Below are 18,387 nucleotides of genomic sequence, written 5' to 3' on the forward strand. Positions count from 1 at the left end.
TGAGGGCCTCTAGAGTGCTTCCCATGAATCCTTGAGAAGGAGAGATTGTGTTGAAGTCTTAAGGAAGGTAAGAGGAAATACATTCTTCTCATGGCCAGGTTTTCCAATTAGGACAGCTGAGACTTGGAAAATATCCACTTGGCAGGAGACAGTCCTTTAGCGCAGTGCTGCCTCTGGGCAGTGCCCTGACTGGATTGCCTGAGGGACTAACTTTTCTCTTGGCAAAGAAGCCAACTGTATCAACTGCCAGGCCAGAGCTGCTCTATGTCCCCACAGGTTCATGACTTACTGCCCATGCATAGTCATCTAGCTTCAAATTGCCCAGGTCTTCCATGTTGTCCAAGCTAGCCTTGAACTCCGGGCTTTAAGGAATCCACCTGCTTCAGCCTCCTCAGCAGCCAGGATATAGGCACACACCAGTGCATTGGGCTCCAGCATATTTTTTATATAAGGGTCCAGGCTAGGTCTGAGAGAACATGTACTCATTCTAACACATAACAATAAACTGTCTAGTTCTGTAAGTCTGTGATGATCTCCATAATCCATGTTCACTTCATAAAACTTATTTAACAATAAACACATTTTTTTGCATAGGCTACATTCTGATTTTTTTTTGAAATAGATTTTTCTTTCTTTTTATATAAAACAGTATGATGACTTGTAGTTGAGAATGCTAGGTGCTGATATTGTATGCAAAGAATAAGCTCCAATCAAAGTGCTCAGTCCTTTTCTTTGGCGGATGATATATTTGTTGCTTAAAAATATTTTTGCTATCAAAAGTGAGATCTATTAGCATTTCTTGATGACATTCCAGTGAGCAGTTCCTGAGGCAGCAGGCTTCTAAGGACAATGCAAAAGGCTGAAGCCTCAGGTTGTGTCAAGGATGCTTACACTTAAAATATGAAGTGGCAACACTTTTTTTTGGGGGGGTGGGGTTCGAGATAGGGTTTCTCTGTGTAGCCCTGGCTGTCCTCAAACTCAGAAATCCGCCTGCCTCTGCCTCCTGAGTGCTGGGATTAAAGGTGCGCACCACCACGCCTAGCTTTTTTTTTTTTTTGGTGGCAATACTTTTTAAGTGAATTTTTTTTAGACTTTATTCTTTTTAAAGATTTATTTATTTCATGTAAGTGAGTACACTGTAGCTGTCTTCAGACATACCAGAAAAGGGCATCAGATTCCCATTATAGATGGTTGTGGTTGCTGGGAATTGAACTCAGGACCTCTGGAAGAACTGTCAGTTTTCTTAACCGCTGAGCCATCTCTCCAGCCCTAGACTTTATTTTTTAAGATTATAATATAATTAGAACATTTCCTATCTCCAACCTCTCCCACCATAGCCTTGTTCTTTCAAATTCATGGCCTCTTTATCGTTAATAGTTGTTACTTGTATATGTGTGTGCACACACACTCACACAGACATACACATACAGAGAAACACATATACACATTCATTCTTAAATATATAAATACTACCTGCTCAGTCATTATAATGTTACTTGTATATGTGTTTAAGGGCTAACCATTAAGTATTGGATCACCAATTAGGGAAGACTATTTCTCTTCCTCTCAGTATTCCTTAGTTGTCTGTATTCTTTGCCTAGGGTCAATACTTTAAAAAGAGAACTAGAAAAAGTTTGACATAATGCAAAAAGTTTCTTTGCCTCCTCCCAGTCAGTTGGTAGTGGGGGTGGAGAGGATTATCACAGTGCATTGGAATTCTAGGGGGTGAGGCAGTGGAGTGTAGACACATAAGGGTTACAAATACCAGCAGTCAAATTTTGGGTTGGCTCCAGAGAACAACTGACATTCTGTAATCACCCCTTAAAGGCACAGAACAAGGAAGCTCTCTGAAGTATTTCCACATAGGAAGTTCCTCTTCTCTTTGGAAATGCCTCAGTTAAACACCTGCATCAACAACTGTTTGTAGATAAGTCTCTCATGCCAGGCAAAGTGTCCAGGACACTCTTCACCCAGATGTAGATTATCACCAGAAAAACAAAGGCTCTAGAGCTGGTCTGAAGACGGGCTCACTTAGGCCTGTTAGAGGCAGGGCTGTTAATACACACAGTCATAATCAGATTAGCAGAACACTGCTTGTAATACAACATTTAACTCAAACAGCTATTACTTATCCCAAATGCAGCAATGTTCCCCCAGAGCAGAAGTTCTACAGAGAGGGCATCACTGCCTTCCAGGGGGCCTTTGGGAATATCAGGAGACACTGGTTCTTACAACTGGGAAGTTACTCTTGTTAGTACACACAGGTCCATGATGCTGCGCAACACTCTCCAATGAACAAGACTGCTCCCCCCCACAATAAAAAACAACCCAGTTTAAAATGTTAACAAGCCAAAGATGAGAAAGCCAATTTGGGGTAATTTCTTCCTTAGACCCCAGCTGCCATTGGAGTAGGTTTGTTGAAAAAAAAAAAAATAAAAACAAAACCAAAAAACCAAAAAACTCAAAATAGGCTGAGGCTCAGTTATCATTAGGCGAGGGAAGAGGTATGAGGGTGGAGTCTATATCTCCTGCTGACTGCTTTAAAAGGGGTATCTACACCTCCATCAACACACAGGTTTTCCCTGGTTTGATTTCCCTCCTCTCTCTCTCTCTCTCTTTTTTTTTTTTTTGACTGGTCTCAAACTCAGAAATCCGCCTGCCTCTGCCTCCTGAGTGCTGGGATTAAAGGCGTGCGCCACCACTCCCGGCTTTCCCTCCTCTCTTAAGACAGGTAGATACTTCTGATTCCATTTGCCTTATTCAGTAGTGACTCATTCACAGGCAGGTGTACTAGCTGGCACACCTTGGAAGGGCTGATAATGCCTTTGCACTACCGTGAAGAAGTATCTGTGCAAATTGGCAGTCTTTCAGCACCGTGCTGGATCCATCATCCGAGGGTTTTCATCTGTGCACATAAGAGGCTGCCTGAACTTGCTTACCCGAGGGGGCAGGAATCAAAGGACTGGGACTAATGAGCTTCTTGCTCTGGTTTACTAGGAGGCTATCCAACTCTGCCAGAAAAGCTGCCAGGATCACGGACCCTAAGCTCTGCTCAGCTTGTGTTAGGACAGTAGTTCTCAACCTGTGGGTTGCAACTCCTTTGTGGGGGTCAAAGGACCCTTTCACAAGGGCCATATAGCATATATTTACATTATGATTCACAACAATAACAATTATAGTTATGAGGTAGCAACAAAACAATTTTAGGGTTGGGGACATCACAGCATGAGGAGCTGTATGTATTAAAGGGTCACCGCATGCTAGGGAGTCCGCTGCTGCTCCTCCATCCCGCTAGCCAGCCTGAAGGAGTCTGGGGGCTGGGAAGTAGCTCAGTAGGTGGACTACCTGTGCAGCATGCACACAGTCCTGTCCTACTCCCTAGCACCCCACACACCAAGGCACGGAAGCCTGGAACCCCAGCACTCGAGGCAGAGGCAGGAGTCAAACATGACTGCTGTTGGGGGAACAGGGGTACAAAAGAGAGGTGGAGTTAAGACTCACAATGATCTCAATGCTTGACAAGACCTTCAGCCAATTTCAAAACAAGGAAACCCTCTTGTTAACCACCAGATTGAGTAGGTTGTTTTTTCCCCCTTACCATTCCCAGGAAGGTCACACTAGGGGAATTCTTTGGCTCAGATTTCACTGCTACAAACAAAGGTCCCTCCTTTCTTATTAGACATACGCAATTCCTTTTCCTCAGAAACGGAATTTCCTGAAAAGTTTAGCTAACATCTTCTCCTTACAATTTTCTGCAAACATGCTCCAGAGTCATGATTTCTGGAAACGCCTCTTCCTTTCTATTTCCCACAGACAGTAGCAGAGAGAAGCTTGGTAAACGTCCCAATGCAGGATGGTTGAGGACTTTACCTGCTTAGAATGGAAAGGCCTCTTCTCTTGGTGTCTAAATGATACTCACTAGCCAACCAGATTCTACAAATTCTGTGGAGGTGATGAAAGGAAAAGATTCTCCAGGAATAGTAACTTTCAGTTTCCCCACAGACCAACTGTAACTCTATAGTTTATCAGTACTGTAGTCGCAAGTCAGCCTGGAGGCTCTCCATAGAGTGGACAATCTGCCCCTTCCTCACAGAGTTAGTCAGGTCAAAGAATGGCCTGTGGCTGCCTTATGGATTCTTATCTTTTCTTAGATTCTGTGCTAAAGTGTGATCCTACTAAAAAGGAAAACTTTAAGCTAAAATGCTTCTGAATATTTATGTCCATTTGATTTTTTTTTATTGGCAATGCTTTGCATCTGGAAGCTGAGTCATGCTTTATCACTTCGGTCTACTGCAAGGGAAGGTTAGTTGACTGCTGAACTACAGCACATCAGTCCAGAAACTCAACACTTACTCCCATCATGAACATGATTCCGTCCTTAGAATGGGTCCAGAAGACCTTTATGCAACTCCTAGAGTGCTTGGCAAATGACAGAAAGCTTGCCTCTCATTGTTTTCATTTCCCAAGAGCTCAGCCAAGAGGCTGTCCCTCCCTTCGGACCAAAGTCCTCTGCTGGGAGGAGGCCTAAATAAATAAATAAATAAATAAATAAAGCCCCCCTATTAGGAAATTTAGTGAACTGGATTCTGGATTCGGACTTAATCATCAACCTGGGGGAAGGGTAGGGGGTACTGACCATTTTATAGTAAGTACATATTGACTTCAACAAAATAGTTCAGCACTTCACTTCTGGGCTTGCCTTGTTAACACCCTCAGCCTGTAGATCAACACCTGCCAGAACCCAGCTGACTGATTCCAGCCTTTATAACCATAATATTGGGTCGGAGGAGCTTATTCTTAGAACACAACGAAGCTAAACAGCTACTGAACTCTGAGCATTCTGAGGAAACTAACACACCAGACGTAAAGCTTATCCAGTGAATCTTCAGCTTCATCAAAGCCCAGAACATCTCTCTAAACCAGTTGTTATCAATCTGTGGGTTGGGACTCCTTGGGGTGTCCAAATGACCCTTTTACAGGGGTCGTCTAAGACCATCTGTGTATCAGATATTTACCTCATGATTCATAATAGTGACAAAATTATAGTTATGAAGTAGCAACAAAAATAATTGTATGGATTGGGGTCACCACACACAAAGAACTTTATTAAGGGGTTGCAGCATTAGGAAGGTTGAGAATCACTCTTCTAAACCAAGGGAAAAAAGACTTTCAAATCCAAACACAACTTATGCCCTCTATGGGCTCCTTTTGATATCAAATCTGTATTTAAAGGTTTTTGCTTGCTTTTGAAATAAGGTGTTACTTATATAGGGAATGGTTCAGAACGCCATGCTTACCGGGGTTCTCAAGTCCACTTTAGAAAGTGACATAGTATTTGCATCTTCTCATCTACTTTAAATCATATCTAGGCTACTTACAATACCTAATGCAATATAGATACTTGTCATGCTATATTGTTTTGAAATTTGTATGATTTTCCATTATTTTGTTGTGATTTTCTACTCTGGGTTTTTTTCTAAAATAATTTTCAATATGTAGTTAATTGAACCCATCTATATATACAGAAAAATGTAATTCCTAACATCATGGTAGTGGGGGAAAACTTAGAAATTATCTCCTTACTATATATCTAATTTGACTGGTACAACATGGCAGAAACCACAAATAAGTACGCTTTTCCCCCTATTCTATGATTAGTCCTTTACTGAAGATTGCTGGTTGAAGCTCATCAGAGGGATATAATATTGTAGACCAAGGTGCGTCTGAGGGACCATCCATATGAACATAATGGCTTCTTATTGTACATCTACATGAACAAGGTCAACCTTATTGCCTACCTTGGGGAGTATGTACAGTACATCGGCCATTTGTTTCTTTTTTTTTTTTTTTTTTTTTTTTTTTTGGCCATTCGTTTCTTGAGGTCAGCAATCTCTTGTACTTTCGATGAAACAAGACTTGTTAAAGTGTTTATGGCCTTGGTGAGGTTGGAGACCTATAGGCTGAGGCTATCAACTGATGTGGCTAACTTTGACACTGAGGATCTGAGTTGAGAAACATCAACTTGCAGTTGAATGATTCATCATCAACTGCTGTGATCAATCTGAGTAACTCTCCTTGCCTGTCTCACCTTTTGGACTCAACAACCTTGTACTGGATTAGATGTTCTTAGACTAGATCCTCTACAGACATCAATAGTACCTTTTCGGGGAACCTTCCAGAGACCTTGATCAAGTCTGGGTCTTCCTCTCTTTGGGACTGGCTACTTGTGGACATTGCAGCACCTGAGTAACTCTACCAAGCAGAGAACCTTGTCTGGATTCATTGATGCTTTTTATAGTATTGGTTCCACAAATAATCACGTTAACAGGCACTCAAACTACAGTGATTCAGGAACACTTACTATAAAAGAGCCCCAACTGTCTCTTGAATCCTCAAAAATACCACCGTAAGTGAACAGTATCTTTTTTCTAATGTTAACTTGCACCCTTTAGGAAAAATGTATGCACAGTACACTGTTGAGAAAATGAGGCAGGTTGGGGTTACAGCTCAGCAGAATACTCGCCTAGCAAGTGAGAGGCCCAATATACACCTACGTAAAAAAATTTAAAATAATTCCTTCACAAACTAGGATCTGTTGAGAGAAAAGTGTTTTGAAGCCTATAGGGATAAACTTCAGTTTTCTAAATAAAAATCATTTATCTGGTTAGATGGATAATTTTAAGTAACTCAGATCCCGGTAAACTGGAAAAAAATGGATGCATATTTATACAAGTTTCTGCTTGCAAGGATCTTTGAACAGAAAAGGAAACATAAACACATAAGCTAACAAAGGACAGGCCATATTGCCAATGAAGCATATTGCCAATGTCATGGGTCCGAATGTTTTCTAACTACAAAGACTCTCAAATATGATGATCTTTTGTAGCTATAAATTACACTATCTCCAAATGTGGCTTTTGCCAATGTCACACTGGGGTCTGGTCTAGAATGTTATAACCTCCCAGAGTCAGTGTGCCTCTGCTTTGGTGCCAGTAGCCCATTTCTCCTTTTTGAAATAAGGTCTTACTATATTGCTGTATGAGAACTTGCAACCCTACATCAGTGGCCTAAGATGTGAGATTATAAGTGTGTGCTACCATGCCCTCACTGTATATTCTGATAAGGAGTGTTGTCTGTAGAAATAATTAGCATTGGTGATAGAATGTAGTACAACATATATTATTTCCAAATCCGTTCTGTGAGCCATGAAGGGTATCCCAGCAGAGTGAGGCATTTGGGGCATTTGTAACTTCAGGAACTCTTGAGCACAAGCTCACAGCTGAGAGTCAAGACCCAACACATAAGCACTCGACCAGCAAACCAATGCTTTGGGGCCTAGCTATTTGATCACTTCCTATTGTTTTGATTTAGATTCATGAAATCTCAGTACCACAAATGTAACTATAATAAAGGACTAAACAGTTTGCAATTAAGACTTCCCAAACTCCTACAGGCAAGGAATTTGTACTTGAGGGGTCTAAGGAGTTAAAGCCTGCTTGTTTGCAAATCAGAAATTTCTTTGATTCAATGTTTCACTTAATAATTCATGAAAACCTTACACTGTTTCATAATATATCAATAAGGTTTCTCTGCAATGTGTACAGAACTAGCATTTCTGGAGAAGGCTCACAGCTCAGCCTGAGAAAAAGGACCATGAACACTTTAACTGCAGTTACCAAGTCTATTAAATCAAGAAATCATGAAGAGATTCTTAGACTAAGAGACAAGGCTTTCTTCCATATCCTTAATTGGCTGTAAAGATAGAAGGAAACCACAATTGAAAAATGTTCAAAACTGTTTTCTTAGACACCTAAGAGACTCTTAGATTTCTACACAATATGTTTTGTTGGTAATGGAAGTAAGAATAAGAAACCAAGTGAAAAAGACAGACTCTCAACTGATGTCTAAAAATTAAGCATTAGAGAGAAAAACGAAATAAAAAAGGAGGGCAAAACTTACTTTAAAATCTGCTAGTTGCTGGTTGATGACATCCACTTCAGTTCCCACAATCCACTGAAGCGCTTCTCCTTCCTCTGCAGCTGTGGCGGCATCATTGAGCGCTTTCAGTTTCCTATAGAAGTCCTCTACTCGGCCCAACGTCAGCTCTAGCTGCTCCTGGCGAACTTTCCCTCGCTCTGTCAGTTTACCACACTGCTTATTAAGGGCTTCTAGCTCCCTCTTGAGACCCAGTAAGTCTAACGTCCCCTCTTCCTCCAACATTTTTCGACACTCTGCTTCAGAGTCCTCTATGTCAAATCTGAGGGCTTGGATTTTGTTAAGGAAGAGCCGTACGTCCTCAATTTGTGACTGGAGGCTATCCGTGTCTCTGCCAATGGCTCCCATGCCATCTAGCTCATCATCCAGGTCAGCCAATTGAGAAAACATTTCTCGGACTCGACAGTGGAACTGCCCAATCCCCTCTAGCTTGTTTTCCATGGTCAGGCAGCTACTGCTCACTCTTTGCTTCACTTCTAAGAACTCCTGCTGTGCAACCTCAGCTTGATGTACAAGTGGGGAAGCATCCGATCCATCTGGAGCATCTTCTACGAGTCCCTGAGTGAAGTTCCTCAGGTAGTCTACCTGAGGTTCTAAGGCCTGCAGCACTTCTTGCTGAGCCTTTAGCTTCTCCAGATTCTTGTTACTACAGGCTTGAGAGCCCAGGGCATCAAAGATTTCAAGCTGGTGTTTGGCTCCTTCAACTTTCTTTTCAATATTCTTGAAGCTTTCCTGGAACTCCTTGAGCCTCTGAGTCATTTCTTCTAGAGAGCTCGTTTTGGCCTGTAGCTCCTCAGTTATGGCATCCATGTTCTGGTTGAGCCCAGCCTTCTCATCTCGGATCTCATCTTCATCTATTTCTGAAGAATTGATCAGAATGTCAGCAGCACTATTCAGTATTTCCAGCAGGGAGCGGCGCTTCTCTGCCTCATTCAGCATAGCCTTGGACCTTAAGAGGCTGGACTCCAGTTGCACTGGATCCAGGGTAACCTGTAGCTCAGACATCTTGGACTTGCACTCGTCTATCCAGGGCACAAGGTCCTCCACATGCCCCTGATACTTCTGAGCTTTCTGCATACAGTCCTTGAGCCTAGACTGTCGATTTGCAGTTTTTTTACTAAGATCTTCCCAGTGGCTTCTGAGTTCAACCAACTGGTTTTGTAAAGTCTTTTTCTCTTCTCCAGGGGGCACAGAAAGCAGCAGAGCCTCCCCCTCAGCCACAATCACCTCATAGGAACCACTGTGTTGATTAAGGTTCTTTTGAAACTCTTCATTCTCTTGTAGCTGACATTGGAGCCGTTCCAATTTTGCAGAAATTGGGCAGTTTTTTGCTTGTTGGCTTTGTTTCTCATCTAACCAGGTCCTCAGCTCATCAAACATTTGCTGGAATTGCTGGGTGCTGGCAAGAGCTGCCTGAAGTCTGTTCATGCGGTCGGCTGACATAAGAAAATGAAATTAAAATCAATCAAGCCTGAACATGGGGTTTAAAATGTTTGCTAACAATGTATAGTCTAATCTTAAGAATAAGAAACAAATAATAATTGAGAATCTGCCATAAAAATAAGAACAAAATCAGGTTCCTATATACATTGCATCTGACTCAATCTTCTGACCAACCACACAACATGATCTGACACAAGTCATAAAACTGAAAGTGGGGCTGGAGAGATGGCTCAGTGGTTAAGAGCACTGGCTGCTCTTCCAGAGGACTCAGGTTCAATTCCTAGCAACCACATGGCAAGCAACTCCAGTTCCAGGGGAGTTCCAGTTCCACCTTCTTCTCATATACATGCAGGCAAAACATCAATGCATATGAAATAAAAATTTTTAAAAAATCAAATGGACCAAACAAACACACACCCGAAAACCATACCATTTCTAGAAGAGGAACAAATTTCTTACAAATTTTTTTGTTTAAAGGGGGGGGAGGGGCGAGGTATGATGGTGCATGCCTTAAATCCCAGAACTACAGGAGAGGCAGGCTGATCTCCGTGAGTTCAAGTTCAAGGCCAGCCTGATTAACAAATCAAGTTGTAGGAAAACCAGGGCAGTTACACAGAAAAACCCTATCTTGAAAAACCAAAAACCAAACCAACTCAAACCAAAACCCGGAAAAAACAAAAATGGAGAGATGGCTGAGCAGTTAGGAGCACTGAGTACTCTTGGAGAAGACCAACCCATGTTTGGTTTCTAGCACCAACATGGCAGCTCACAAGTCCTTGCAATTCTTGTCCCAGGGGATTAGATACTCTCTTCTTGGCCTCTGTAGAGATTATGTGTAAGTAAATAATAAAAGATTTTTAAAAAAATCTTAAAAATCCCAAAATACACTCTCATTTGCAATCATGGGGTTGGCTATGCATGTGCATTGGCAACATAGAGAAAACAAGGGCTGTGGTTAAAAGCGTCTATAAGGCCACCCATCAGTACATCCAGAGGTGAGTGCCTGCAGGCTAGCTGATGCGGTGTTAGTCTATCTCCAGCACTGTGGTGAGCACAGTGACGCTCCATACACCCCAATGTTCACTGTGTAACAACCACTCCATTCTTATTGTCACTGGAAGAAAGGATAAGTGGAACCTTATGCTAGCCCCAAGAAACTATGGAAGGGTCATTCTACATTCTTGGCCTGCCTAGCCACTCCTTTTGTTATTCACTTTAGATACCTGCAAGGTCTTCTAAGCCTTGGAGCGGCAGGGCGACTGTCTCCAAACGCTTCTTCAGCTCATCCTTGAGGTACTGCTCACCAATGAGCAGTGAGAGTTCTTGGCACAGCGTCTGAGCCTCCTTAATCTCATTGTCTAATTGTCCCAAATCAGACCGAATCTCACTGGTCTCCTCTAGCTGTTGCTTTACAGCTTCAGGTTGGGTGCTGATGGCTGACTGGCCACTCAGTCGCTGTCCAATGGCCTTCACCTTTTCTGATAAGTCCTGGAGCAGGTCTTGGTATTGGGTACTTTTAACAATAGCTTGGTCAATTTGGCTGGAACGGGAGTTGAGCTTGTCAGTGAGCTCAACCCACTTCTGACTGATGCTTTGCAGATCTTTGTGTACTTGGCTGGCAGATGGAGACATATCTCCAGGACCCGTTAGGATGCCCTGAGCTGCCTCGTTCAGCTGCTCATGCTGCTGCCTTCGTGCTTCAAATTCCTTCAGCATAAACTGGAACAGAAATAACACAGAGATGTTTACACAGAGAAAGCAGATCTAAAAGCAGTGTCAAAACAAAAACTGAGTTTGGACTGTGCCAGCCCATTTTGAAAATAAGCCAGAAAACTCTAGGGACCAGATAGAAAAGCTACCACAGTTGTCACAAGGAAGAATGGGCCAGTGAGGTGGCTCAGCAGGTAAAGGTGCTTGCCACTAAGACTATGACTTGACTTCCATATTGGAATCCAAGAGGTTTCGGAAATAAGAACCAACTTCTTCTTCTTCTTTTTTTTTTTTTTTTAAATAAGATTTATTATTATGGGTGGCCAGGAAGCCGAGGTCTTGAGGAAGCATGGTAGGGAGAAGTCTCTATGGAGAAAATGTAAGTTTCTTAGTGGAAAGGCAGTGTTTTGAATATTCTCTAGTGACACCAATGGAAAACTAGAACTTGTCAAGTGATGAACAGCAAGATGGGAATGCTTCAGAATTGGACCTTATTGAAGAACAGAATCCAGTAGCACATGATGATGGGAATGCAAATCCTGAAGAAATAGTTGGAGATACATGATCTCCAGTACAAAATATTCTGTAATAATTTGAAGGTGACATTAACAAGACACTTCACATAAAGAGAAAATGCATGGAAACTTATATCAAAGATTCTTTCAAAGGCAGCAACCAGAAATTAGAACAACTTTGGAAAATGAACAAACGGGAGAGAAAGAAGATCAACAACAAATTTTGTATATAATTACATTTCAGAAGTTGGATATGGATGTCCAGAAATTCAATGAAGAACAAGAAAATCAGTGAACAATTATCAAAAAGAACAACAAGCATTAAAACTGTCCAAATGTAGTCAGAGCCGGACCCTGAAAGCAATTAAAGATATGCATGAGAAGTCCATGGAGGGTTTAATGAACTTGGAGACCAACAACTACAATATGCTTTTTGATGTAGATGGTGAACTGAGAAAAGAAATGTCTGTATTTAAAAAAGACATCATGAAGCATACTCTGAAGTATTCTTCTACTTTCCCATCTTCAGACTATTGAAGCATGCATATTTTTCACTTGCTGGTACATTTGTAAACAAAGTTAACTAGGAGGTATACCTTTAGAGTCAAAGTAGAACTGCTTTGTTTTTAAACATCTTTAATCATTTTCTTGTTTATGTGTAAGCGCTTCTTTATATTAACTTCCAAATAAAATGTAAATGAATTAAAAAAAAGATTTATTATTACATGTGAGTACACTGTAGCTGTTTTCAGACACCCCAGAAGAGGGTGTCAGATCCCATTACAGATGGTTGTGAGCCACCATGTGGTTGCTGGGATCTGAACTCAGGACCTATGGAAGAGCAGTCAGTGCTTTTAACTGCTGAGCCATCTCTCCAGCCCCCAAGAACCAACTTCTGAAGGTGTCCTCTGACCTCCACATGTGTGTGGTGGCACACATGTCCCTGCTTCACTTAAAAAAGAATGACTAGGACTACTCCAAACAGAGCAGGGAGCAGGACTAGTGAAGGGTGCCTCATGGAGGGCCTAGGATTAGCAAAGGTGCCTAATAAATGAAGCTGGCAAAACATGCTAGGGCCAGACTGTAAAAGACCTGACACACAACACTGAACAAAAGCTTAGACTGTTTAACAGGTCGCCAAGAGACACTGAGCTTTTGAATATACACAGGTATGGAAACTGTATGTAATTGTGTCAGCAATTGGGAGGCTGTTCTCAGGTCATAGTCTACAGATTAAATTTTCACAGAGAATGGAGAAGTTCTCAAAGGATGGTTCACAAATATGTTAGAGTGCCTAGGCCCTTTCAGAGTCCAGGGAATCACTATTTTCATAATAGTAGGATGGTTTTGTCTTTTAAAGTACTTGTTTTCATATTCGGGCATGACATTGCAATACATTCTTATAGTCAGTCTATCGTTCAGGAAGCTTAAGGAGGAGGATTACCTGCAAGCCTGAGGCCTGCTTGGGCAACATAGTAAACTCAAGGTCAACCTATGCTACAGAGTGAGACCCTGTCTCAACAAAATAAGTTCTTTTTTTTTAATGTCTTTAATTTAAAATGATTTATTTACTTATTTATTTATTTATTTATTTATTTATTTATTTATTGTATATAAGTACACCATTGCTCTCTTCAGACACATCAGATCTCATTACAGATGGTTGTGAGCCACCATGTGGTTGCTGGGAATTGAACTCAGGACCTCTGAAAGAGCAGTCAGTGCTTTTAACCACTGAGCCATCTCTCCACCCCCAAAACAAGTTCTTATTCCCTAATGGACGTCTGCTGTGGTTTTACAGAATCTACCCAATGATTACAGATTGAATCTGGTACTTAAAGTGGTGGTTTTAGCATTATTTAAAAATTAAATAATGAATATATATTAAAATTACTGACTTGATAGAATATCAGTAAATATCAATAAATAAATACAAGACAGCTCTGTAAGATTCTCAATAATTTGGGGGCCCGAAGTGGTTAAGATTCTCAGTAATTTTTAAGAGAAAAACAAAAACCAACCAACCAAACAAACAAAACAACCAAGGGTCTAGAGAGATGGTTCAATGGTTAAGAGCACTGATTGTTTTGCCAGAGGTCCTGAGTTCATTTCCCAGAAGCCACATGGTGGCTTACAACCTGTAACTACAGTTTCAGGGAATCTGATGTCCTCTTAGGGACTCCACAGACACTAGGCACACATATGGACAGACAGGAACGTACCAAAACATCCTTACACATAAGACAAAATTAAACAAACAAACATGGACAAACAATGGATTAGAGCAGTATTTGTAGGTAGATTAGGACACATGTAAGGCTGAAAGAAAAAGCTCCTTCAAATACTGTTCTTAGACCTGATCTTGGAGAACAAGGCAGAAGGGAGCAAGTAACAGGTATAGAGAAAGGGGCAGAGCAGAGCAAAGGCTCTAGGCAAGCTTGCACAGGAAATGACTTCTCTGCTTAATCAGCTGCAGACAGATACAAATATATTAAGTAATGTGCACACGTACTACTGAGAATTAAAAGTAAGGTATGAATTTAATTTACTCAGGAAACGTCCCCCATTTTTAAATTCATTGAGCTTACTGCCTGTTAATGATATTATTAAGAGTTCTGTTCTGTTTATTACTTGATGAACATCTTGATAAAATCTCACAAATACAATCTTATTAAACTGAGAAAAGTGAAATAATCAAATCTACATGCTGAGAGTAGCATTGAAACCCAGATTACTTTGCTCAGGCATTAATCAACTTTGCTCACCTGGACCTGCTGCTTCTGGGCATTCAACATGTTGGGGTCAATAGACAAGGGACCAAGAACTCCCATCATCAGCTCCTTCTCCATCAGCCAGGGGCGGAGTTGGGACTCTGCAGCCTGGAAGCAGGCCAGGTGGCTTGCAGATTCCTCTAGCTGCTTTTGGCGAGCCACAGTAACCTCGGTGGCCTTTTCCCATCGGGAATCTGTTGAGAGGAAATGAGAGAATGCATTTGGCTTGGTCCCTAAGCTGTACTCCTTATATTCTACAGGAAACGACACATGAGCCATTATTTAACATTTTTAAAAATTAAAAATAACTTAAAAACATTTAAAAACTAAAGTAATACAAATAGTTCTATATGTTCATTAGACTGGTAGTGACAAGAAGCTGCAGGTGATGAAACTGTGGAAGCTCCCCTCCTCCCCCACACCCCTTTTGCCTTGCACTCACAGAGATCCACCCACTACTCCCTCCTGAGTGCTGGGATTCAAGGAATGGGTCATTACTTCCCACTTTCATTTTTATCCCCAATACTCCGTTAGCTTCTGATCAGAGTAGACTATCAGTTTGACTTGTCCTAGAAAGCCAGATTGCTCTTGACTTGAATTTCTAAAATCTCCCCTGTTCAGGTCATTATCTGGTCCTAGACAGACAGGCCTTTTGCTTCCTTAAAAAAGTTAATTGAAAATAATTCCAGCTTTTTAGGGTGTACTAACATTTCCAATTTGCTTTGGAGATAAGATTTTTTAAAAAAACCTAATTTATGTATTTTAATTGTATGTGCATTGCTGTTTTGCCTGCATGTGTGTCTTATACCCTAGAACTGTAGATACAGACAGTTGTGAGCCACCATGTGGGTGCTGGGAATTAGAACTCAGGTTCTCTTGGATAGCAGCCAGTGATCTTAACTGCTGAGCCATCTTTCTGGCCCTGAAACTGGATCTTTTAAGAATAAAACATCTCTGTGATGACTTACTGAGGTCCTCTTGCATTTTCTTCCAGTTTTCTGCTTCTTGTGAGTTGGGATAGGTCTTCAGTAATCCAGCCAGGGCTTCCTTTACTTTCTGAATTTTAGGGGAATTCTGTTCCAATTCAGCCAGAAAAGCCTAGGGGAAAGTACAACATGCATGCCATGTCACAGCTGTATGTGGTAGAAGTTTGTGAGACTGACTGAGCAGGAGATCTCAGATGCTCCACGGCTTGTTCCACAAACTTAATGCATTTAAGTTCTTTGCTTTAGAATTGACTTTAAAATGAAAATGGTGGGATCTGAGCTCTTTTGAGTACAGCACATCAGTGAATCCCAACTGAGTAGAGACCATCACCTCTTACTAATCAGAAGAGCCAAGATAAGATGATGGCAGCATTTTGGAAGTTGGAGAGCTGACATGCCATGATCAACTGGGACATTAAAAAATTTGATGAAAATTTCAGAGAAGAAAATTTCTATGTTCTTATATTTTCTGACAATTTATCTAGTCTACATTTAACTTTTAACACTAAAATTTTTATGAGTGTCTGCTGTTTTTGTGTGCACCACATGAGTGCCTGGTGCTGGAGGAAGCCTTCTGAGGGCGTTGGATCCCATGGAGCCAGTATTCTAGATGGCATGGGTAACTGAACCTTGGTCTTCTGCATGAACATCAAGTGCTCTTAACTGTTAAGGCTTCTCTCCTGCACCATACATTTCCAACTCAAGAATAAATACCTATCCACAATTTTTAGGTTCCCCTAAGAGTTGCAAAAATGCCTGGACAAGAAAAGCTTAGCTATCTAGTTGTATCACGTGGAAAATAAGACTCAATTCTCAATGAGCTAATAATGTGGGAAAGGAGGGAGCTAGCCTCTTTTTGAAAACATGCCCCCTCCCCCAAATCTGAATCATAACCATTTCTTATTTTATAAGTAACAAGAATTGTCACGGAGACTGGAATGAGGTATGTTAAAATTTTGGAGGGCAAACATACCACCAATTCCAGTCGAGAATAGACTCCATTCAGGCTTAGACCCCAGACTGGGGCAGGAGCCCCTGCAGGGACCTCCTCCCCTCCTGTTCAGGTGCAGCTCACAATGGAAACACAGTACCTTGTTAGATTCTGCTTGGGCTTTTACTGTTTCTGTCTTGGTTGGAGACAAAGTGGCATCCATGGCTTTCAGGACTTCTTCTTTTGATTCTAACCACTGTAATACAGAGCTCGCCTCCTTTTGAACCTCCTCCATTCTGCTGAAGACAGTCTGAAGGCTTTCCTGTCGTTCTCGCAGCACTTCCCACAGTTTCTCATACTTCGAATTTACATCAAACATGTCACACTGAATCTCTGTAAGATCTAGTATCATGGGAAAAAACAATGAGATTGATAGTCCTTCTTCCCTTCATTTTTTACTCCTAAATGATCTGTCAGGATCAAGCATCCCTCCTAACTCTTCTAGTCAACTACTGATTACCTTCCTCGAAAGTTCCTGTTTAAATAAACAAAGTAAAAAACAAAACATAACACTAATCTGTTTTCTGGCTTTGGCATTTTATACACAGATGAATGCCATAAAATGCTAAGTAAATGTGACATTAACAAAAGTGAGGAGGTGAAGTAAGATGTCAACTTACTTCATACTGTTGGGATTAATCAACTTGGAATATTCTTCTAGCCCCTCTCTTTTAAATTTCTGAGAAATAATTTGGAGACTATTTCAGCCAGGAGATAGAGAAAGATTACTGCTAGACTAGATTTTTGTTTGTTTTGAGATAATCTGATATAGCAAAGGCCAGCCAAAGCCTGAACTTCCAATCTTCCTGCCTCTACCTTCTACATGTTGGACTTATAGACCAAGAACACCACATCTGGCTTTAGAATGGCTTCTTTTAACTCATAGACCCACATGCACTTTCTTGCAGGTCTTTCCTTATTGACCTAATCTGGTGACCCAGTATGCTTGCTTGGGATCTTCAGTTCTAGGATGCCGACCTGTTTAGCCTATAGCCAGCTAACATGGAGATACCACAGTTGCTCCTCTCCAGATTTTTACCCTCATGTCCCTCTGGCAGCTGTTATTTCACACATATTGAAACACATACATAGCAAACATGAACATCGTCTCAACACAGCCAACAAGAAGGCACTGTTGAAATGCGGTTCTCACCTTTGCAGGTGTGGTATCCGTTTACACTGCCTACAGAGCTTCCTACAGGGGGTAGTATGGAACCTGAGCAGAAGGACAGGGAGACAAACAGGGCAAGACCAACGAGTTAGGAATACATATAGGCACAGCATTTTTCTTCTCTGGCTCTCATCTTAAGCTTGGGTATCAGAAAGTTAGCACAGCACAAGACAACATACTCATGGAAAGAGACAGGTCACTTTAGCTGTCAGGCAACAAAGTGTAACTTATGTTTCAGTTCCTCTGTAGTAATGATTAGTAACTCTTTCTATAGAAATAGCAATTCATCTTAAATCTTCAGTTGGATTTCTTGAAACCTTTCCTGATTTTTGTGAAGCAAGAATTATTAAAACATTACCTTTAATATCAGAGTCTGTCATTGTAAAAACAGTGAACATGAAGCACAATAAGCATAAAAGGTTGCCTACTAAAAAGCCCTTCTTATGTTGTTCTTTTGGCTGTACATGCTCAACAGAAAACAGATATAAGCACTGAAAACACAGCTCATAAGCATTCTAAAAGTTTGCCTTTGGGTGCCTGGTGAAGAATAGCCAAAGTTTCACCTCTATTCTTCCCAAGTGACTCCTTTCATCTTGGAGGAGTTTCTAAGTTAAACATAAATCAGGGTATGAAGTTACTAAGATTATATAAACATCAGAGAATATTCATGACATAATGCTGAGATGAAAGGACAGAATCACAACTCTCTAGCACCACATTTATTTCGGCATTGTGTGTGTGTGTGTGTGTGTGTGTGTGTGTGTGTGTGTGTGTGTGTGTGTGTAAGTCAGAAGACAACTTGGAG

At 41.2% G+C, this 18,387-nt stretch overlaps 1 protein-coding gene and 1 pseudogene across 11 annotated transcripts in view; one reads left to right on the top strand and one right to left on the bottom strand.

Annotated features, from left to right (window-relative positions):
- Positions 1-18,387, bottom strand: part of Macf1 (microtubule-actin crosslinking factor 1) — a 338,170-nt gene that overhangs the window by 74,406 nt on the left and 245,377 nt on the right. For 9 of the 11 annotated variants that reach the window (NM_001199137.1, NM_001199136.1, XM_030253097.1 and 6 more), the window contains 6 exons: positions 17,565-17,627; positions 16,512-16,753; positions 15,403-15,532; positions 14,429-14,628; positions 10,662-11,157; positions 7,960-9,431 (listed from right to left, as the gene is read on the bottom strand). In NM_001199137.1, the coding sequence (NP_001186066.1) occupies positions 7,960-9,431; positions 10,662-11,157; positions 14,429-14,628; positions 15,403-15,532; positions 16,512-16,753; positions 17,565-17,627 (2,603 nt within the window). The remainder of the gene's footprint in view (positions 1-7,959; positions 9,432-10,661; positions 11,158-14,428; positions 14,629-15,402; positions 15,533-16,511; positions 16,754-17,564; positions 17,628-18,387) is intronic. The other 2 variants (XM_011240417.2, XM_017319920.2) reach the window with 1 other exon arrangement.
- Gm12924 lies at positions 11,579-12,200 on the top strand (annotated as a pseudogene).

This window comes from Mus musculus, chromosome 4, assembly GCF_000001635.26.
Source record: "Mus musculus strain C57BL/6J chromosome 4, GRCm38.p6 C57BL/6J".
NCBI classification, from domain to species: domain Eukaryota; kingdom Metazoa; phylum Chordata; class Mammalia; order Rodentia; family Muridae; genus Mus; species Mus musculus.